The sequence below is a fragment of the Rattus norvegicus genome, chromosome 2 (genome assembly GCF_021556685.1).
Source record: "Rattus norvegicus strain SHRSP/BbbUtx chromosome 2, alternate assembly SHRSP_T2T, whole genome shotgun sequence".
NCBI classification, from domain to species: Eukaryota; Metazoa; Chordata; class Mammalia; order Rodentia; family Muridae; genus Rattus; species Rattus norvegicus.
The window spans coordinates 97593404-97617078 of NC_141535.1; the positions used below are offsets into that span (position 1 = coordinate 97593404).

General features: G+C 37.2%; 1 protein-coding gene across 3 annotated transcripts in view; it reads right to left on the bottom strand.

The window, feature by feature from the left end:
- The window catches only part of Zfhx4 (zinc finger homeobox 4), a 183198-nt gene that overhangs the window by 133915 nt on the left and 25608 nt on the right, over positions 1–23675 (bottom strand). For 2 of the 3 annotated variants that reach the window (NM_001446664.1, XM_087621889.1), the window contains 1 exon segment: positions 22923–23425. In NM_001446664.1, coding sequence (NP_001433593.1) covers positions 22923–23425 — 503 coding nt within the window. 3 annotated transcript variants of the gene reach the window in all.

Here is a 23675-nt window from a genome sequence, read left to right on the forward strand (position 1 = left end):
CTCTGGTTCTAAATCCATGAAAATTAGACACAAAAAATAGCACAAAAGTAAGTAAAAGCAGACTTGTTAATTAAAGACATAGCAGACTGATTTTTAAATTACAACTCCCTACTCTGAAAGCTCATCTCCTCTACCCAATGGAAACAAGACACAGCACCTTTTCAACTTTATACCAACAATTCAACTGAGATTCCAAACAGCAGGAATGAAACCACTTCTCTCTTGTCTGACATTCTGGATCTACGCTGACAAGTCTCTGTGGGAAGGGGGTCTAGAAAAGAATAACCAATCTCACATATCCTGCAGGAATATGTTTTATATTGTGATTTCATTTGCTGCATTACGTTTTTAAGGAATGATTTGCTGAATCGATGACCCACTAACAAAAGCAATCGTGGAAGGGAGGCTGATGTATTGATGCTAACTTTATCTACAACCCAGAAATATTACCTTAGGCAAAGAGTTCATACTGATTACCAGGAGGTCAAGTCTCTCAAACTTACATTTTTTCCCTTACAACCTATGAACCTATGGCAGGAAGTCCTCTGAACTACTTATTTCAATAATTAATAAAACTACTTGTGAATATAAATATTTAGAGAGTCAACTCAAAAAACCTAGAGTGTTCTAGATAATCACTTCCACAAAGATTGGGGGTATACCCTTCCCCAGAATGTCTTAGCTGTCACTAATATCCCATTTCAAACCTGTGACTCTGCAAGAACCTCGTTTTGATGGCCTAATAGTGTCATGCCCATACTTCGATGTTTAAATTATGAAATTCTTGATAAAGCCCAGTGCTGCCACCTGCACTGAAAGGGTATGTGCCCTTCCTTTCATGTTTTGATTAACATGGGGCTGACTTTCCAATTTGTGGATTAACTATACCTTTTACTAGTTCTTTGCTCCCACTTATTTCCTGCCTCTTGGCCATTTCTTAGTTCATTTTCATATCCCCTAGAGGGGAAAGAGAGAAAATTAAACTCAAACCTATGGAATTTACTCTAATGAAGGGAATGGGAAGAGATTGGAAACCCCTGGCTGAAATGAGGTTTGGGGATTTTCATACTTGCTTTGGTTCCAGTTAACCAACAATATAGAAGGCCTACTTTATATGAAGTCATTTATCCTCTGCCTCCGCAATATGATTTAAGCATGACCAGTAAGGGAAAACTATTATGCAGACCAAAACTTTTCATAACGTTCCTAAACAAAATTATATTTACAAAGATAAGTGTGAAGCTTGGGACCAACGTATTGGAGATTCGGACTTTTGCTGAAAACAATGTGAATCACATCTGTGTTCTTGCATCAAATTTCCTATTAAATTTTGGTTTAAAAAATAAAAATGAACTACAAGATTCCTGCTTATTTAATGCTTTGTTTTGTTCTGTTTTAGAACACTCAGCCCAGGTCCCCAAAGGGTTAATGTTTCTGGGTGAGCTGAAATTCATGAGTATAATCCTGAACAAGTGAGGTGAAGTTCTATCAGGTCCATTTCAGCCTATCAGGGATTACTGCTAGCTGTCTAATCCTGCTGGGCCTCAGGGAAGAACATTCTATTGTATTTGAAATCCTGGCCAGGAAAGAACAGAAGGTTAAATGGGTGCCTTGCTCTGTAATCAAATATCACAGGCACTACTTATCTATTCAATGAACAACTGACGTAGAAAATCAATTAGGAACCAAATCGCTTCTTAGGAATTTTTACTCCAAAAGATGTAAGTTTTAAAAAAAAAAGTTTATTTGATGTGTTTTGTGGTAGCATACTAGGAACTGTGGGTTGTCAAAAGTTATTTTAACAGCTTTTTAAACTGTGTCTCTAGAGCGGCTGAGGTATGTACGCACTTGCAGAATCAGGGTGCTTTTCAGGAGCGGTGATACAATGCCAGTGGAGTCAGCAGCCAAACGAAGTCAACCCACAGAAAATGTTATTAAAGCTGGATGAAAATTATGAACAAAAATGTTAATGAATATGGCTGCGTTTTTATCCAAATGATTTTTGTGTCTACTACAAATGCGTTCCTCCAATAGCATAGCAACTTCTTAGAGAATAGTCTGATCACTGAAAGCACCAAGGAGTGGGGAGGGGAAAGCAAAGGTGGGTGGAAGCCCCTGGGCTCTTTGTTCTCAGCAGGAAGAGGTTTCTTTTAGTGAACTGAAGGTTAGCACCCTTGTCTCACCTCCCCACCCCCATCCTCTACCTGTCACTCTGAGTAGATGTCACAGTGCATGCACACAGACAAACAGGCTGACCTGGCCAGTCTGCTTGACCTTGGTCAGGCCTAAGATCAAATCCGGTTATTAATATTGGGACAGTCAAATGTAATCTTCCAGACACTGGAGAACTGAGTTGGAAATCCCTCAAGTAGGAACTCCCTGTCAATCAGAAGCATCAGAATGTTAAGAATTAAACTGTTCATCTGGACTTGAGCAGGAGTCGAAATAAACTATCTCTTTTCCTGTTCCACAAGCACTATTGAAAGACATTTGCTCAGGATTTTTATATATTCAGCTGATCAGTGTTCAGACTTTGGACTAATTTTGAACTCTTCGCTTTATAAAGGTTCTTATAAAGTAATCCATTTACGTGCTAACTGAAAAAATATAACCTTTCATAGTCAAGGACGGTACCTTACAAGTAGGATAAAATTTTTTAATACTCTTACTGTAGTCAGCATGCATACGATTTTAACTATGATTCTCAATCTCTGTAATTGTTATTCCTTACAGCTTCCTCACAAAATTTCTGTAACATAGGATATAAAAGAAGAAATAAGAAGATGTACTGACATATGCCTCTAATTCCAGTTGAACCTCTATGATTTTAAGCCTTGATCTTTATTGAGAGTTTTAGAATAACCAGGGCTATATAATAAGACCTTGTCCAAATACATACATACATACATACATACATACACACACATACATACATACATACATACATACATGGAAGTATGTAACATAGGCAAAGTCAAATTTATTGACAAAATAGCTATATTGCTATTTTAAACTCTCACTAAAGCTAAAAGGGGGATTTAATCTAAAATTCCTTCTAGAACTGGTACTATAAATTCCCAGGTTCCAAGATACAGATCACTTCATGGTTATGTGCACATAAGTAACATCAAAATTCATAAGGTGGCCAATATATCTAATATAGAATATGTCAAATATATTGACATATATGGTAAAAAATTTTTCAAATCATCATTAACTTAAAAGTATATAAACAAAGAAAATGCAAATATTTGAATCCCAGGAAACCTTTTGTCATTGCTATAAATGTACATTTTTATCAAAGCAGGAAAGACTGTATAATTAAAAAGTATGTTCATCGCAGCCTCATTTATAATAGCCAGAAGCTGGAAAGAACCCAGATGCCCTTCAACAGAGGAATGGATACAGAAAATGTGGTACATCCACACAATGGAATATTACTCAGCTATCAAAAACAATGACTTTATGAAATTCGTAGGCAAATGGTTGGAACTGGAAAATATCATCCTGAGTGAGCTAACCCAATCACAGAAAGACATACATGGTATGCACTCATTGATAAGTGGCTATTAGCCCAAATGCTTGAATTACCCTAGATCCCTAGAACAAACGAAACTCAAGACGGATGATCAAAATGTGAATGCTTCACTCCTTCTTTAAATGAGGAAAAAGAATACCCTTGGCAGGGAAGGGAGAGGCAAAGATTAAAACAGAGACTGAAGGAACACCCATTCAGAGCCTACCCCACATGTGGCCCATACATATACAGCCACCCAATTAGACAAGATGGATGAAGCAAAGAAGTGCAGACCGACAGGAGCCGGATGTAGATCGCTCCTGAGAGACACAGCCAGAATACAGCAAATACAGAGGCGAATGCCAGCAGCAAACCACTGAACTGAGAATAGGACCCCTGTTGAAGGAATCAGAGAAAGAACTGGAAGAGCTTGAAGGGGCTCGAGACCCCATATGTACAACAATGCCAAGCAACCAGAGCTTCCAGGGACTAAGCCACTACCTAAAGACTATACATGGACTAACCCTGGACTCTGACCTCATAGATAGCAATGAATATCCTAGTAAGAGCACCAGTGGAAGGGGAAGTCCTGGGTCCTGCTAAGACTGAACCCCCATGAACTAGATTGTTGGGGGGAGGGCAGCAATGGGGGGGGGAGGACGGGGAGGAGAACACCCATAAAGAAGGGGAGGGGGAGAGATTAGGGGGATGTTTGCCTGGAAACCGGGAGAGGGAATAACACTCGAAATGTATATAAGAAATACTCAAGTTAATAATAAAAAAAAAAGTACACTTTTGGCTTTTACTTGCTAATTAGCAAAACTTTTTTCTCTTTAAAGAATTCTTTGGTCTAGTGTATCTTATTTGGTGATTTTTGTGCAGTTAACATTCATTTTAGTTCTCTATATACAGACAGTTCCTTAGTCAAATCTCCATGATCTCAGCAGGGACTCAATGAAAAGGGGAATTTTGTATAAGTTAGGGAAGAAGAGGGAAGAAAGAACAATTACAATGAAAATAAAACCTCAAAAATAAACACAAGATAATTAGCTCCCCCACTTGCCTTGTTGCTATATATCAGTCACTTCCTCAAGCTACTCCAATCTACTACGAGTTTAATTTGTAGCAGTGTTAATTAGTATTAACAGACTGGGGCTATGAAATGGTCTTGAATTTATACTGACACAGGTGGCTGATAAATGTATTATAGTAGAACAAACTGCATATATAACATTATAATACAATGATATATTATGTCTTTCAGCTCAGCACAAAATGTTTGTAGTCCCTTGGTGTATACATGCTGCCCATTATCTTACATTAACCCAAGTGCTCACATTATATTCCAAGAGGAAAAGTAACTTTATCTGTCACTGGTCTGATGTGTCAGCACTGATGATCAGTAAGTCATCAAGGCCATCAAAGTGTTCCCAAAGACTGGAAATAATTAATTTGATTTTTTTAACCTAAGTTCCTGAATAGGTTCTAACCAGTCTGTCTGTGGAGAAATTGGGCATTTTGTTGGGATCTTTTTAAAAATACAAACCACATTGTCAGTGAGATTACCAAACAGTCTAGAATTGGCATTTTACTACAAATGCATATTTAAAGCACAGCTTTTCTATTAACTACAGAGCTGACAGATGGCTTCTGGTTGTTCTACAAAATAGGCATTGCTTTAAGAAACACAAGATCAAAATCTACACTCACTGCAATAACTTTCCCAAAGGAACATATTTTAGTGTGGATCCTGTTACATATCTGTTTACGTTGTGTGTGTGTGTGTGTGTGTGTGTGTGTGTGTGTGTGTGGTTTTATTGTTGTTGTTTTGCTTTTTTATCACTATTAATATGGCTCCCATAAAATCCATCTTAAATAACAGCAAATGTATCATTATCCTTCATAAATAAAATAAAGTGCCCAGCAAACAAACACACACACACACACACACACACACACACACACAAACACACACACACACCCATCCACCTCTGCACACATTTATGTTTCTATTTACTCTTCTGGAATAAGGTCTATAAATAAGCCTCAGATTCTGTTTTCCTAGAATAGCAAGATGACACAAGATTTACAGAATCATTACAGTAGGTTACAAGTGAGCATGCACCCTACAGTCCTGTGGAAGTCTGCTCTCCTGAGACCCATATGATTCCTGTTCAGAAAACAGAATGCATAGCTATGTCCTGGGGACATGTTCCTGTACAAGGAAAGTGAATTTCTGCAACTACAATAAGGCAAAGCAGTATCCTAAAACTGTTACCCTAACAAGACATGCCTACAAAATTCAATCCAGTGTGCTTGACATTGTAGTGTGTGTGTGTGTGTGTGTGTGTGTGTGTGTGTGTGTTTGTGTGTCTGTGTGTGTGTGTGTCTGTGGGTGTGTGTCTCTATGTTCCTACTTCAGGACTTAAAAAATGGTTTATTGACTCAAGAGCTAACCTAAGTCACAAAACTTCAACAACGGTAACAAAAAAGATATTTTATTAGTAGTTTTGTTTGTTTGTTTTGAGGTAGTGTCTGTTTACATAGTCTGGCTGTTTTAGACCTTGCCCTGTAGACCAGACTGGCTTCAAATTCATAGAGATCTGCCTGTCTCTGCCTCCCAAGTGTTAAGATTAAAAGGTGTGCATCAAAAGACTTGTCACTTTATCCCACTGAGGTGGGACGATAACAGACAAAAGCATGTCAGACTCCAGTCTTTTTGGGCAAAATGAGGCACCAGGCTGAGGCAACGCATGAAATGGCTTCATGGAACCAATCCTAACAAAAGTCATAATACCTGGTGAGGATTCTAGAACTGTGCCAAGCTTTTTGTCTTAAGTATTGCCACCATGTCACTCTGCGAGGAAGCTATACAGACCTCCAGAACACCCAGATTTGCCTGACTACCACAACTGTATCTTTAAATAAAAATTTCTAGAGTATATTGGTAGAGTCGTGACCATGTAGTCGGTATATTTCCAAAATTTCGACAGGGAGCCTACTAGCGAGATTCATTTCATCTAACATTCTGTATTATATTCTGTTCAAACCTCCCAGCTGGAGGTAAAGGTATTTTTAGAGTACATTTTTACATGGCATCTCAGGACTGTAAAGGTTTGAAAATATTTGTTCTCCAACAGTAGCGTTTTTTAAATTTTTTATGTCTAGACTTGGCTGAAATCTCAGTCAGTTGATGGTTCACCTTAAGTATGAAGAACTGAGTTCAGTTGTCTGGAATCCATGGATTAAGAGCTGACTGGACATGGCAGAATGCAATGCTCTTTCTGGAGAAGCCAAGGTAGGAGGATCCCTGTGCTTTCTGGCTAGTTAGCATAATCTACATAGTTCCAGGACATTAAGAAACTCTGTCTTAATAAGCACAGTAGACAGCACATGAGGCATTGTAGCTGACATTGTCTTTTGTGGTATGCATGCAATGCTTCTAAAAATAATAATTCCTGTGATAGTAGTAGTAGTAGTAGTAGTAGTAGTAGTAGTAGTAGTAATTGTAGTAGTAGTAGCAGTAGCAGCAGCAGCAGCAGCAGCAGCAGCAGCAGCAGCAGCAGTAGTAGTAGTAGTAGTAGTAATAGTAACAATACATTTTATATTATCAATATTGAAAGAAACCACCTTATTTGTAAACTCTCACTAGGCAGCCTTGAAAAGTAGAATTTAAAGTGTCATGCGTGGTTCCCTTTCTGTAGGCCAAGTTCTTAGAAAGGATGAATATTGACGGAGAAACCCATTAGAAGAAACACTAACCATTGCTTTCTATGAGCTGTAGTCATCCCTTTTTAAGTTGATGGATATAGCTAGCTACATTACACTTCACAGCCACTCCCTCCGAAGGCCAGTGATGGAGATAAAGGTCAACTTGCTGTTACAGTAGTGACCGAGTGTACTTACAGAAAATGAAAATAAAAGTGCCTTGCAAATATCAAGAAAGAAGTTATCTTCAGTACACAAACCTATGCCAGTAGCAAAGATATACTAAAGATAACATTCCACACATGTAAGAAAAGTTTTCATTATACAATACATTTTCAGCTATCTTTGTTCCATAATTAAGATCTATGATATTCATTTAGGGCTTGGGGGGTGGGTTTCATTTCACTACTAATATACTAACTAAGGCACAAAAATAACAGTAAAAATACCATAATGAAGAGAAAGCCACTTTGATAATTCGATAATGGAAGACAGAGATCTTTGTTTAAATTTTGTTGATTATTGCACAGAAAACTATAGGGCTATGAGCAACTTTCATTGACAATGTAAGATATCACCTGGCATGCTCTATTCAAAATTCAGCCTTAATTAATTAATAATAGTGGGACAGCTAACGTGATACCTACTCTTGTCCAAACTTATTAATCTACTCAGATCCTCATGACACAGCTGCTGAACTCATCAGCATACGGTTCAGTTTTCCTATTTCCAACTCACAAGGCACTTTGGAGAATCTTTTATCATAAAATAAACCATAAAATTATCACGATTTCCTGAAGAACATCTCTTTCAGTTATTTGCATGGTAAACAGAGGGAATTGTGCCATGACAATGTCCTTAAGAACACTGGCAGCTTAACCCCTGACCTCCCTGTGCCCATGTCAACAAGCCTCATGAAGAAAAGGTCTCTGAAAATTGAAAGCCTCAAGGAAAATGAGTAGCTATTTTAATTTAATAGGGTTGTGTCTAGAATAGCTACAGATAAAATACTAAGACTGCATTGCCCTGATTATTATACTAAATTTAATTACATAGATTATTTTCCATACCTATTAAAGAGAAAAATAACTCTCATGTTGCAAGTAATACTCTGAGGAATACTTGTTTGTTTACATCGTTACTATTGTGAAAACACAAAAACAATGTTCTGTAGAAACCAGATAGGGAGAGGCAAAGGAGCCAAAAGACTGAATTCCTGTTGCTAGGAACTTTTGGTATTTCTCCACAAGTTTTTAAAAATTTATATCTACATATACCTGGCATTTCCTAATGCCATAACAGCGCAACCCCTGCTAAACGTTTTTATTATGTAAACTTCCAAAGTCATTGCTCCAAACTTGAACTCAAGGAATTGAATAGGAATAGCCCACAAGGAAAAGAAAACAGAGAAAAGGTAAGCCTTTACTCAGGGCAGGAAGTCTATCATATTGCCTCTGTGACTGTCTATTGTTTTTTGGAACTCAGAACAGTGTTTGTCTACCTGTGTGTTAAATAAATGTCTGTGCATTATTCAAGTATTAATGTAACAAATATACTTGAGTAGATATAAGCTATCTTAAAATATATTAATTATCAATATCACATAAAATCCAATTGGTAATTATTTTTCAAAGCTATAGTATGACCAAAAAAATGGTTAATTTTCAGACAGTGAAAAGAATGTACTATGAATGAAATAGTTAAACCTCCGACATTCAAAAGGTAAATTATGGTATGCAAACTTTTTCTAGCTTGCCATTTTTATATCTCCATCCGTCTCATTACTTGTCTTCTTCTCAAGTGATGAACCCCTACCATGAACATCTATCAGAGTCACAACCATACTGTCATTTCTTTATGCCATAAACAGAACTCTCCTGGCTAGATACTATTGCAATGAAGAGTCTTTATTGTAATGAAATTGCTGATTAATGATGTAGGGCCTGGAGACAGACTGAATTCAGATCTAATTTGGTTCTCAGTGTTACTAGCTATGTGAGCTTAGACAATCAATTAAATTTTAATGTATATTTATTTCATCTTCAAACTTTCTCAATAGCTGTACACACATGCAAGAGAAGTTGTGATTCATCAATAATTTGACATATTTAACATCTTACGGGGGATAGAGAAATGGCTCAGAGGACTGGAGTTTGGTTCCCAGCACCCACATGACAGCTTACAACTACCTGGCTCTGAAATCTGATACCCTCTTCTGTCCTCCACAGACATTTGCATTTATATTTGTGTATTCAGCACAGACACACTCATACATATGATTAGAAATTTAGTTTTTAAGTCTTAAAAAAAGCAACATGAAGAATATGGGTATTATTTTGTCACCACTGAATACATGCTCAATAAATGCTACTAATAAACTTCTTTAATAAGCCAGATGGCTAGTAGGGAAAAATGTCACTAGTGTAATGAGGAAAAGGTGGGGCGTGGATTTTAATTAGTATGTGTGTGTGTGTGTGTGTGTGTGTGTGTGAGAGAGAGAGAGAGAGAGTATGTGTGTGTGTGTGTGTGTGTGTGTGTGTGTGTGTGTGTGTGTGTTTAGTTAGTGATTGAACTCAAGGCTTCCTACATATTAGGGAAGTCTTCAAAATATTTTTTTAAAGACAAATAACAGTTAGTTGACCATACATAAGTAAGAAGGCACTGGCAGTAATAAAATAAAATCTAGTCGATATTAGTAATTGCTCTTCTTGAAATCACACTTTGGGGTACCTAACTCAGAGAAATGAAAATAAAATATATATATGCCTAGCATAATTATACATAATAGCCGTTAAATGAAAACAACCAAATATCTATCTGAGGTAACATAAATAAAAGACACTATGCATAGATGGCATGCATTTAATAAAGGAATTCAGTATTAGAACATGTAAAAGCATTGACAAATTTTGAAAGCATTATGCTGAGTGAAAGAACTCTCACAAAGGACCCCATACACTGTGGTTGCAACTATATCAATGACCATAATAATCAAATCTATAGAGACAGAAGGCAATTAGCTGTTGCCCAGAGCCAAGGGAGTAAGAGTTCAGGATGGCTGTGGGCAACTAAGTTAGTACAAGATTTCTTTTTCAGCTGAGAAAAATATTCCAAAGTCAAGTATAATGATGGTTATATAATTTTGTGAATGTTTTAAATACTCTTCAGTTGCATTTTAAGTCAATGAAATGTGTGGGATATGATCAATATCTAAATCAAGTCCTTGCAAATAATTATAAGAAATGTTTTTTTTTTTTTACAGCTAACAGGCCCAGTAAAACAGAGGCAAGGCTCAATGTTTTCCACAAGCTAAACATACTAGTATTTATGACATATAAATTATGTTTCTTTCTGCTCTAACTTATAACAACTTTCAGTGGTCATTTGTCACCGTTTCCTCAATAATTGGATGCTTAGATTAAACATTGAAATTCCTGCCTTCTTTGGTTATTGCCTGAGTGCCTGTGCTTCAATACCTCTGAGTATCCCATGATATCTGTTATGATTTTAAGGCCATAGAAAGGATAGAATACTAAATGGGTAGGCATGAATTTGAGAAACACTTTACTTTTAAAGAAAAAAAATAAAAGAATTCCTTAATAGATTTAGTGCAAAATCCTTTGCGAAAAGATGCCTTCTCTGAGGCTGGGCTCAAATCTGCCTTCCTTGTGGCAGAAAGGATCCATGTGCTATTAGTGAAGCCATTTACTTTTAGGAGAATCTATTACATTTGCCAATCATATCCTGTTCCCTGAACCTTTGATTAGTCATTTGTACATTCAGAACTATTTAGTGCTTGCTGCTGTTTCTTGAACAATACCATCAAAGGTTGATTATCTCTAAGGTCCAAAAGTGTACAGGAAGAGGTTACTGCAATCTACTTTAAAACAAAATAAGAATTACTGATTAACTCATAATATTCATCAATTTTAATAATTTTAATACATTTTCATATATAGAGCAATCCCCTCTCTCTCTCTCTTCTTCATTCCTACCCTGCCATCCCCACATACACATGTACAAAATTTATTCCATGATTTGAGTAATGTACTTATAAGTAGGGCTATATACATACATACAGAATATACCAACTAAAGAGTATTTTCATCTTTTTTAATACCTTAGACATGTGACCCTAAACATATGCACATTTTCTTCATTCACTGAAAGAATTAAATTGTTAATTTGGAGAAAAGTCTATCTGTGTGTATGTGTGGTGTATCTTATTTTCACAAACAGCTTCTGTTGCTATCACTAAGGACCATAGTCTGAAAAAGGAAGGACTAAAGTGACATAGTAGATGATTTCAGGAAGCCATGATACTTGCTAATCTATACTGAATCACATCTAAGTAAATACAGAAAACTTGGGCAGTTAGGAAATTAACGTCCTTGCTAATGATGCAAGTAAAAGAGAGAAGTACATCCAGCTAAATATGAAAAAAATAATGTTCTAAATCTCAATAGGTCTTCAGAAAGATCACTTTGGGTTTTCCAATACTTAAGAAAATAAAAGGATGAAAGACTAAATTACTCCAAAGAAAGATTATTTATAAATGTCCTTTTCTATTAGTTAATTTTGTATTTTACAACTAAAATGCATGACAAAAACTGCTTGAGGGGAAAAGACTTATTTTAGCTCAAAGAGCTAGAGAGAGGCCCATCCATAAATGGTAAAAAAAAAAAAAAGGCATAATGGGACAGCTGAGTTCACATCAGGGTGGGCCAGGAAGCAGAGAGAGCAGCAGGAAGAGGTCAAGAATAATACATCTCGGGGGTTGGGGATTTAGCTCATTGGTAGAGCGCTTGCCTAGCAAGCGCAAGGCCCTGGGTTCAGTCCCCAGCTCCGAAAAAAAGAAAAGGAAAAAAAAAGAATAATACATCTCCCACCTCATTCAGCTAAGCATCACCTCCCAATCTCTCTTTACATGACACCACCAGCTGGGGACAAAGCATTCAGAACATGAGTCATCAGATTCAAGTAATATCTTTGCATCTATTTTTTTTATAATTTGTTTATGAGACTGGAAGAAGATTCTTAAGGAACGGTCATCACTGAAACATTGATGCTTCCTCACAAATTTTGGTTTTAGTTATTTGATTTTTATAACGAAAATGTAAACAAACAAGAATCCAATATTAAGACAGTATTCTTTCCTTGAATCCCTTCCCACTCTAGGGTTAATTCTTACTGTCTGGTGGTGATGGTAGTGGTGGTGGTGGTGGTGGTGGTGGTGGTGGTGGTGGTGATGGTGGTGGTGGTCGTGATGATGATGATGATATAATTTTGATGACAACTTGATTTCACCAATTATTTCTCAAAAGATATTGAAATGCTTCTTATTAAAACACCACAGTTATAAAATTACAGTGTAAAGAAAAAGGGTTTCAGCCTTTTCAATAGAGTGAATTCTAAATGACAAATTCTGATATGTGCATAATGTTGTTGTAAAATTATAAAAAATCTTGACATTTATTGCACACTAGGTCCAGCACCTTACTGCTCCAAGATATCTGGTAGATATCTTCATCTGAGTCAGCAAAGCCTCTCACCTGCTTTTACTCTTTCCCATATCACATTGCCAATGGCTTCTCTCTGAGCCTGGCAACAATCTTTCTACTCATCTAGTTCCCAAGGCAGGTTGCCACCATGCCAGACATACACATCCCAATTCCGTGGTGGGCTAGTGTCTCCAGTCACCATATATTCCCTTGAACTTAAATCGCCACATGAAAGAATACACAACACAATAACCCCTGATGCAGTTAATAAAATATCATTGCTCACATAGACATGCAAAGCCTTAAAATATCCCTTAAAAATCCATCCCTTAAAAATATTCACAACAACCTGTAAATGTGCAGAGAGGAATCTTAACATCTACCTCCATGTTCCTCAGCTGCTTCTCTTCCTTGCTCTAGTCTCCTCCTCTCTAAAACTTTTCTCCTGCCCATCCTTTCTTCTCCTCCAATGACAGGCCTCATTTTATCTTGTACCTGCCTTCACCTGTGTAATGACATCATCCTACAGCATAATTCTCTTTTAGGTTGTGAATCTTGTCTTAAAGGCACCACTAGTAACTCTGTAGAAAACCTCTCCTGAGTGCTGAAAGCATGTTGACAAAGATGACTTATAAGTGGACTGTACAAGTGATGGCAAGAAGGCTTGGTGTCCAATATTTCACAACTGAACACTGGATAATTTGAGTCTTTGATGATGTATGTCTTCAATAAGAGGGTGTTCTGTCTAGGCTTGCCAAATGGACAGTTAGAAATAGAAATAGTCTTTGAAAACTATAAAACAGAAATAAGAAATGTCCCAAACTTCTTTCCACACACCATCTATAGACTTGCAAAACTCAGGCAACTCTCACTTTTCAATAAAAGAACATTGCATCAATATATGTGGTCAACATTTAAGGGAATGAACAAATAAACCTACAGGGTCAAGTAGGTTCAAATTACTTCAAAAATCTCTATGAACAGACAACATAAGTGATAGCATGAGACTATGTTTCACACTGAAATGTTTGGCAAATGCTTGAAGAGAACAGAGGTAGGAAGGTAGTCTACCAACATACACTGGAGGTACAACCCTAGGAATCTCAAAATGAACCAAGAAAATAAAAATAAATGAAGGTTGAGTTCAAGGTTAAAAAAGAAGGAAGAGAATAGAGAGGAAGATTAGAAGGTAGGTTGTGATAGTGAGGCTCTGGTTCACAAAAACATACAATGGTTTAAAGTAAGAAATAAAATATAAAAATACAAAAATAAAAATTCAAATCAACAAGCTGTTTTAAGCACCTGATAGGTTACAGGTGATTAGGACTCTTCCAGGTGTTCTAAGGATGCTAGGACACAGAGGTGGCCTGCACTCTGGGTGGGTGACTGTCCCAGCTGTTCTGGCTGCAGTACCAGTTCCATTCCACCATCTCCTTTGTCAGGCCAGTGGGAGACCATTAGTGCCCCACTGCCTGGTGACCTGAATGAATTAATGCAGCCTCCAAAAGGGGCTTAACTAGCAAGCACCAGCTTGCAAAGTGATAACTATTCAATTAGTCGATCCTGTTTTATATACTAAACACCAAAACATGCCAATACAAGGACATTGCTAAAAGCAGAATTCCATTTTTATAGGTAATATAACGTTACCCCTCCTGACTAGTCATGGCTGGTTTAAGTCTGTCATTTCAGTGCATGGCATTTGTGTATACAGAACCGTTCCCACTTTACCTGCCTACACTTTAGGAAATCTACTGGTTTAAAGAACTGAAAATGATAACCAACATGATGGTGCTGAAGACCAAGTGGCAAAGCTCATCAGGTGCCAGCCTCTCTGCTTTCCCACAGCCTGCTCTTGCTGTCCTCAAACATAAAAAGGTTTTATCGTTGATGGAAGAGGTACAGGGCAAGAACAGGATCTTACTTTCTATGAGGACCTGCGAACCCCCTGAATCTTGGTTTCCCCGCATGCTTTAATGTGAATAATGGTATATAAGTCTTTGGAAGAGGGAAGAGACAATGTAATGTAACTTTTAACTTCCAGTTTTGGTTACTACATTTTCTTCCTTCAGACAGTAGTGCAATTGTAAAAGGCAAAAAAAAAACTGGAAAAATAAATTCTCAATATGCTTTCATTGTCAATAGATTATCTGGCATCATAAGTAGGAATATTTTTAGAAAGAGTCTTCCCAGTATACCATTAATCACATACTGATGCCACCAGTAAATGATCTTTTAAAACAGAATACATAGTTACAAAAGAAAATAATCAAATGACAAGTGTAAAAGATGTTCTCCAAAGTGGGTGCTACCATGTACTGGGTCTGTTTTTGGACTCCCAACCTTACTTTCCATTCATTTTTATCATCAAATATCTGTGTATAGCTTCCTCTGTACTACTCCTTAAAAATTGCTTGAGGAGGTCTGAAAAGACTGTGCAGTCTCCAAAATGCTTGCTTCTCAAGCATGAGGACCTGAGTTTAGGTTCCCCATATCTACAGAAAGAGCCTAGCATCCTGCTATGTGCACACAACCCCAGCACTGGAGAATGGTGAGGGTTGAAACAGGAGAACACATGAAGCTCTTTTACCAGCCAGCTTAGCTGAATCCATGAGCATCAGGTTCAGTGAAAGATGCTATTTCAATAAATAAAAAGAGTACAACAGAGTCAAATACCTGATGCATACCTCTGGCCTCTATCAGTATCTATGCATGTGTTTGTGTAGACATTTTTACCCACATGCCATGTGCATGTCGACACTGACAAAGTCATACAGTGCACACACACACACACACACACACACACACACACACACACAAATTTGTGCTTGAAGAGAAAATATCATCCCAACTTACTCCTTTCCCAAGATGAGAGGTCAATATATGTTCCATGCTATCAATTACATCCATTGATCAAAAGGTTTTAACTGAATCTATTCCTATATGCTTTTATATGCACATTATACTTTACATATTGTGTTATATATGCTGTAAGAGAATTTTCCCTTGTAGATAGAGAAAACAGGTTTTGTTTTCTTTCATGCCCTTTCTCACAACAGGATCTCACTGTAAGCCAAGCTGGGCTCATAACTTTCCTATGTCAGCATCGTAAATCTTGCCATTTTAAGTCCGTGTCACCACAGCTCACAAAATGTGGAATTATAAATTAGATAAATACACAAAGTATTGTTGTGCATAACTGTTATCTGTGGTAATGACTGTATAACAAGTCAACATGAAGATGTTCCTTTAGATGGAACTCTCACTGCATTGTAAATTGTTTTTATATATGTTTTCCAGGACTCATATCATCTTGGATCTGTAGAGGGGTAGATCAGGTTGTAAATCAACATTCTTACTTAGTTTTCTTCATTTTTTCAATGACACATAGCAGTATGCTTTTATGTGAAGAATAACTATGAATGTGTCAAGCAATGAAAGCTCTTTCTTGAATTAAACTTGCAAATAAAATTCTCAGCTTAAAAATGATCTATAAATAGTGACTATGTAATAGAGTAGAGTGAGGCAAGATACACAAGTAGGATACTGCATATCTATGGACAATTCAAGATACCTGGAGCATTCAGACTTTTTACTAAATGCAGCTGAAAAAAGCAGGGAAACTTGGCATAGCACTATTGAACTTGTAATTTTTATTAATGTTCCTGACTCCAAAATTCACGTGCAATTGTGAAGAGTTTGAAAATGCAACCTCACAAACCTCTGTGTCTTCAAACACGTAATATGTCACCTTACTGTCTGCCATCTTAATGGACAAACTCACCATGCAGTTATATCCGGAGCCTGAGACACAGTAAATAAATGCTCAATAAATGCTTCTCTGGTTATTCAAAGCAGGAAGCAGCATATAATCTAGGTCTTCTTCAAATAAAGCTGTGGCCCTGTGTCAGAACCAATCAATACATCTGGGTTACAGAGTTCATGGAAACATTCCCTGAAGGTAAGGGGTTGCTATACCTCTGTGGTCCTGGCTCACTCTTAATAAATCACATCCTCTCAGACTCTCCTGAAAGCTCCCGACAGTGTAAGGAGAAATCACCTCTAACGCTCAGGTTGTCTGAATAATGAATACATCTCCATGTGTGTGTGAACTCCACCTTAGCATGGGTTCAGACTCAAAGCAGACTTGCTGAAGCATCTGCAGTAGGGCTTCGGGAGCCCAGATGTTCTGGAAGCAGAACTGTGGTCATTATGCACATGCCAGCTCCTCCTCACTCCACCCCAGGCCAAGACCCTTTCAGCAGTGTGAGGCCTGCTGAACATATGACTGTGGTTGCACTGCTGTTTGCCAGGTCTTTGAGTGCTTCAACAACTGCATACCAGCTCCATGGGAAAAGGACAGATTAAGCCAAAGAAATTCTCATGTGTGTCCAGAATTATGTGATGACACTCGGTTCGTTGTACCTAAAAGACCGCAGGACAGGTCACAGATAAGCCATTTGATACATCTGGATAAAATGTGCCAACAATCCAGGTTAGATAGAATGAGCATAAAATATGGAAGTGTTTGAATTAAAAAGTACAAGTTGACTTGTTCCTGGGACTTAGAGTGAACAATATCGTCAAGCTGTTGACTAAATTTCTGAAGTGTATTTGTATGATGGCAGGGGCAGTGGTTTTGTGTACTTATTCAGAAGCAGCAAGTGAAAGAAACTCTAAGAAAGGGGACTGCTCTGTGTGTTCCTGACTCTCACCTGATTCCCTCAGCACAGACCCATCTCCTCTCACCCTAACAGAAATTTTGCAGCAAGGAAATATAGTAACAGCTCATCCTGAAAAAGACTAGAAATGGCACTTATAATTGCAGGTGCCTCTGTTTCCCTTACTTAGAATTGCTTAGGAAGTTAGCTAAGCTTGCAATGTAGAATACTTCATAAGTAGAAGACCCAGGTAGGAAGCAGAGTGGCATTATAACACATACAGGGAGACAGAACCACAGGTTGACAATCACAGAAAACAGGCAGCAGTGACGTGATGCCATATTTTCATTTTTACAAAAAAATCTGTCCAGGTTTGATAATAATTTCACAATGTTATTTTATTTGCCCTGACATGGATTCAAGGTTGGCTAAAATTAATCATCTCTGGGGATAACCATCTATTAATATTTAAAACTTTGGGGTTATTTTTCTTGCCATGGGGGTGAAAAAAGATCCTCAGATCACAATATACCATAGTACTTGCCACATGAGTACACTCACAGAAGTCTACATTTGTCTGACTGAATTGGCCTGGTTTGCACATGGCTATGGTTCAGGCAACATCATGCTTAGAAACAGAAGGCTGTGTAGTCAGAAGGGCCAACCAATTACAGTGTGATCTGAAAACACCCATGATTTATTAGTTGTTATTAGCTACCCAGTTTCTCTTTATTTGATCTGTGTATTTATTAGTTCTAAATATTATGCAAGCATGGATTGTTCTCCTGTAGAAATTGCTTTTTCAACCTCTGCCTGTCTTTTAATATGAGAATACAATGGAATAATTTGAATTGTGATTACTTACAAAAAAATCCTACAACTGTTATTAAATTTCACACTGCTTTTCAACCTTGAAATGAACATTAATGTGAAACTAATACAAAAAAGTACAAAGATATTTCCATACTCAGGTTAATGTTTAGTCAGGGAAAAGAATAACTTTTGTTTATCTCTGTAAACAGCTTTCTTCATCTAAGCAAATGTCTAGAATAAGATTAAGAAAAACTGCTTGAATTTCTCAGAGTATCCCCGTATTGCAATTTCTTTTTACACAATGACTTTTATGCAAATATGTACTACACCTTCTCCTATGAGCTTTCACCACCACGCAATGACACCGGTGACTAAAATGCTACATATCTGGTTTTCTGAATTTTAAATTGCAAAGTTGGACTTGAGCATATAGTTATGAAAATACCTGTGGCTCACAATACCTTCAAACCATTTAGCATTTTCAGATAATAAATAGAGCAAGGGGGTAGGCAATGTCAATTATTCTGTGGTGGGTTTACATCCCACAAACACGTTCCTCATTCCTCACTCTGCAGCCTTCATTGTCTTTTATGTCCATCCTCCATTCCCCTTGAGTTTTAGTTTGTAACCTGGGTCCTTTCTTTAATCTACATCATAAATAAGGAGAAGCATTGAAAACTGTTCCTTGGGTCAGTGATACCCTGTAATTACCTAGGACTAAGCCTCATGTGTTTGCAGTGTGCATCATGGCGGCAGGTTAGTGCTTCAGTGCTTTTAGCCTATGTGAAATCCGAATAGCAAAACAGCATTGAGAAATTCAGAGAGTCTCCTTTGCCTCACTCTGAGCAGGGGCAGGGAGGAAAACTGTTCAGGTGGATAAGCTTTTGACTTTGAACCAGGAGAGTTGTGAACACTCACACACACATTCACAGAGTAGGAGGAGGGCTGTCAGAGGGCACAGACAGCTAAGCATAGGCGTGCTGCACACAGGACAATAGTTAAGTCAATAGTCTGGCCAGAAAACCGGCCTCACAAAGTCAAGAATATTCTCCATGGTAATCTGTGATACTGCCCGAACCTTCCTTGATTGTCCTAACGTTCACGTCTAATGCTAAGTAGCTGTTATTACAACTTTCCACTGGACTCGTCAGAATGCCAGGGCTTATTATAGAAACAGAACAAATTACAATGCATTTTTTAAGATGAAGGCTGAAAGTGAAGGGGGTCCTTCAGCCACTCCTCCCGTGCCTCATCAGCTTCTGACATCACACAAACATTTAATAAGAACCCCTGTATGTGAAAACCAACTCACTAAAACTTTTAAGAGATTATAAAAGCAAGAAATTTTCAAAATTATAATTTAGCCTAGTAAATTGACTATCTTGAAATTACAGTTACATATCTACATAGGTATGTTTATGGTTTTTAACTTGCAAGACCAAATTTAACTGTCTGTACACTTAGCATTTATTAACCTCACTTTAAATATGCATCCAGACATTAAAGGAGATTAAGGATAATGAAAACGTTTCTTTTCTATTTCATTTTCCTTGACCAATTTTCTTTCATCGTTAAACTTTCTCTAGAAAAAAAATATGTCAAAATAAGATTGTTTTAGAACTTCAAAGAACTTACTGAAAAAGAAATGTTTTTTTGATTTTTTAAACCAGTCATGTTTAGCATTGAAATAATGGTATGTTTTTCAGTCATTGTTAACAATAGACATAATGGTATTTTACTTATTTATTTATTTCCCATATGGAAAGATCATCAACACATTCTTCCTCTGGGTTTTTTGCCAAAATACCATAGCCCACAAGCCATCTAACTTAAACATAAAAGGAGAGGTGTTGTTCTGGTCAAATAAAAGAAATAATTTTTACTACCTCACATCTAATGTTAAATCTGCTTAAATCCTGCCAAATACATTAAAACAACATCTGTAAAACAGATTTTCATTAAATTGATCAGTTTAAAGGTAGGCAGCTCCGGAAAGGATGCTTTTACGCTAACCCTTAACCTTTAACCTTTACCCTCCTTAAACGGAGTAAAGGCACACAGTTCTTTTAGGCTATGCTTCTGCAGGGTGACAGCACAATGAGTAGAGTGTTTTATTCAAATTGAACTGACAGGTTGCCACATTTAGAGCATTATGAATCAATATGTTGTCAATAATGAGCAAAGATGTTTTTTGCAGCTCTGTATCTGTCTTACAAATGCAGCTTGCCACTTTTCTCTAGTGTCTAAATAATTTACAATGTGAAATGGTGCAAATTAAACTCTTAATAAAAATAAATTTTACAGAGAAGATTATTGTCTAGTCATTAACTATGAAACTACTTTAAGTCTAATCTTAATATTTAAGCCATATGACAAACTGATTTTTTTCAGGCCTGATCCAATTCGTTAGGTTCTCACTTAAAAGCAATTAATGTTACTTATGAACTAATTTTATTTTGCTGAAACAAGCTAGCCACGCTAGTCTCCTCATCACTGTGCTTGAAATATTCTATGTCTGAATCGAACAGTTGCTGAATTGAATTTGGAAATATCACACAACTACTCAGTTTTAGTTTTTCTCTTCTGGAACTATGTAAAATAGTTGAATTGTCAAATAACAGGTTTCTGGTTTCAGTACTCAAGTAATGTTGGTGTTCTTTGAATTTAGTGTTTAACTTTTTCATAGTAACTTTTGTCTGCTGACCATATTAAAGCACTATAGTAGGTATACTTGACTAATTAAGGGATAAACAATCAAAGGACACATTACATGCTTTATAGGATCTTTAAGATAGGTGTTCATCTTCTGCCTATGGGATCTAATGTGCTCTGGCATTGCAGCCTTCTTTAGATTCAAGCATTTATCATAATGGGTCTTTAACAATTCGAAGTCATTGTCCAACTGTACCTCTAAGGGAACTTCAATTTGAACCCTGGAACTTTGTGAATGGCCCTGCAGGAGTAAGATGAAAGAATTGCATGAATTTATAAACACACACACACACACACACACACACACACACACACTCACTCACCCCTATACACATATGAAGAATTATCAGACATTTTGATTAAGTAACCTATTCTAAGAAAATAAACAACACTCTCTCCCTTTCTCTATGTTTTTACCTGAGAGTATTAAAATAGAAAAATTTGTCCATTTATATCTCTTATGCAGAACATGTTAATTTAAAGTGTTAGAGGAACTGTATGAATATAAACATAGTTCATGAATATTCCATATAGCTCCCAGGGTCTAAATCTATTATTTATACAAATTTAATGTTTGTTTTTTTTTTCTCCTAGGTATTCTAAAACTTTTAATAGGTCAGGTATCAACAGCAAAAAAAAAAAAAAAAAAGTAGGCAATTGAACCGTTGTCAACTGTTGCTGCAAAACCCATGAATTATAATACAATTAATCCTTTATATTATATTTTCAATAGCACTGAGGTAGAAGCTCTCCATCTTACATTAGGGCCAGCACTTCCCACGAACAGAGCAACCCAAATCTAATGCTTTCATTATCGATCCACACAGTGCCAATAGAGCGGGAACAATGTTACAAATTCTCACATAGAGACTGTAGGATTTTCTGCATAGTACATCTATCTAAAATTTAAACAGGAACAACCAAAGCGTACAGCACCAGACCAATCCTAATAAATCATTCCTGAGCCTAACCCAAATAAGCACATCTGCTTTTGCAGTTGTGCTTGCAATTTTCAATAGGATTAGAAAAGTTATAGGTACTATAATTGTTGGTTGACTCCTGATAGTATAGTTATCACTGATTTCTAGTATAAATCAATAGATAACACTTGCAAAATGGATTTTGTAATCATATTTAGAGCTTGTTACGATGACTAATGGTTTGCAATATTTTCTGAATTTTAATATCCTCTAGACAAAAGAAGTTTTTTTAATAAGTAGCCAAGTTATTCATCACAGAAATGAATGTGCTGCACTTATACAGGAACCAAGACCATCAAGACAATCCAGGGAACTAACTACAAAAAATAAATTCATCAGGCATTAGGGTTCAGAAAATATCAAGACAAGTTGCGCAATACATGCTGTTCATTACTTTCACATATGAATAATGTCTGCATAGTTTTTCTCAGTAAAGATTAAAGAGCACTTGTCATTTTAAGAGCATATTTATGTAGGCAACACGCTTTGGGAAGGAGAGAAAGCATTACTAGTTGGGAAAACAATCATGCAAAAGAACAACAAAGTTTTCTTGAAGAGACTTCTAACTGACGCTAAGCAAGAGTATGTTTTTCTATGTCAGCAAGAGTGTACATACACAAATATCCTGTTTATTACCAATCAAATGATACATTTGCAGTGTAGGTACTGCCTGTGCCCTCTGTTTCTTGTACCCATTAACACTTAGTGATATTCTGTTTTTGTTTTCTAAAAACAATAAATAAAACACAACTTTAAAGTACCATTTTCCTAATGGCAATAGCCAGAAAACATTCTTTTGTTGTTGGAAGCCAGTGAAGCAATTCATGCCTCTGAGAGAGGTGGAAAAAGGGAAAGGAGCAAGTCCCTAGTTTCCACTGGTGTGCATTTCATATGCCTTTAGGAATGGTAACAGAAACTGTGCATCTTGATCCTTGCACCTGCCCTCTCCTCGACAGTCTATGCTCCAAACCCTGAAATGGTTAATGCCCTTGTCTACTCTGTGCCAATGAAAATGGATGGTACGGCTTACCTTGTAGAGTTTCAGGGCCGCCTCGTGCCTGTGATTGGTAGTATGCAGTCGTAATTTATCCACACTGTTGGTGTAGTAGTCACAGGCATTACACTTTAGGTGAACGGGGTTGCCAATGGCAATGCACTTCAGCCTCCACTCATTGGTTTTGCCCCCTTCCTTGATGTGGGCCACCAGCTGGTACTTCTGCATATGCTTATCAGTCTTGCAGTGGAGCTGGAAGTTGGCTTTGAGCTGTGTGTTGTAGTTGCAGAGCTTGCACTGGTAGATATCTCCAATTACAGCTCTCCAGTCCTCTTCAGGGAGAGAGCGGTCGCTGTTCACATGCACACTTAGAGCCTCCAGGCTGTCAGAGGTGAATTTGTTGCAAACAGCACACTGGAATAGCTTCAGCGCTGGGTCACTGATATAAGGTGACAGCTCTCCTGCAGTAAGGAGGGACAGGTCATCACCCATTAGCTGACCACTGGCAAGCCGGATTTCAGGCGGCAGCTCATTATTTACTACAGGGAAAAAATTAAAAGGAAAAATAGAGACTAGAAAACACAGCACACATGAAAGAATGTAAAAAAAAATGTCTTGACAAGAAATGTGCTTTCTCTGGAGCTTAAACTATAAAAAGCTGTAATAGGATTGGATCAGGATCAATTACAATCATTCCTTTCAACTTCTAAATTCCCTCATCAGATAGCTTTAATTACTCCTACTGGGCATGATGTCATCCTGAAATTTGAAATTTGTATTTTCCAGTGC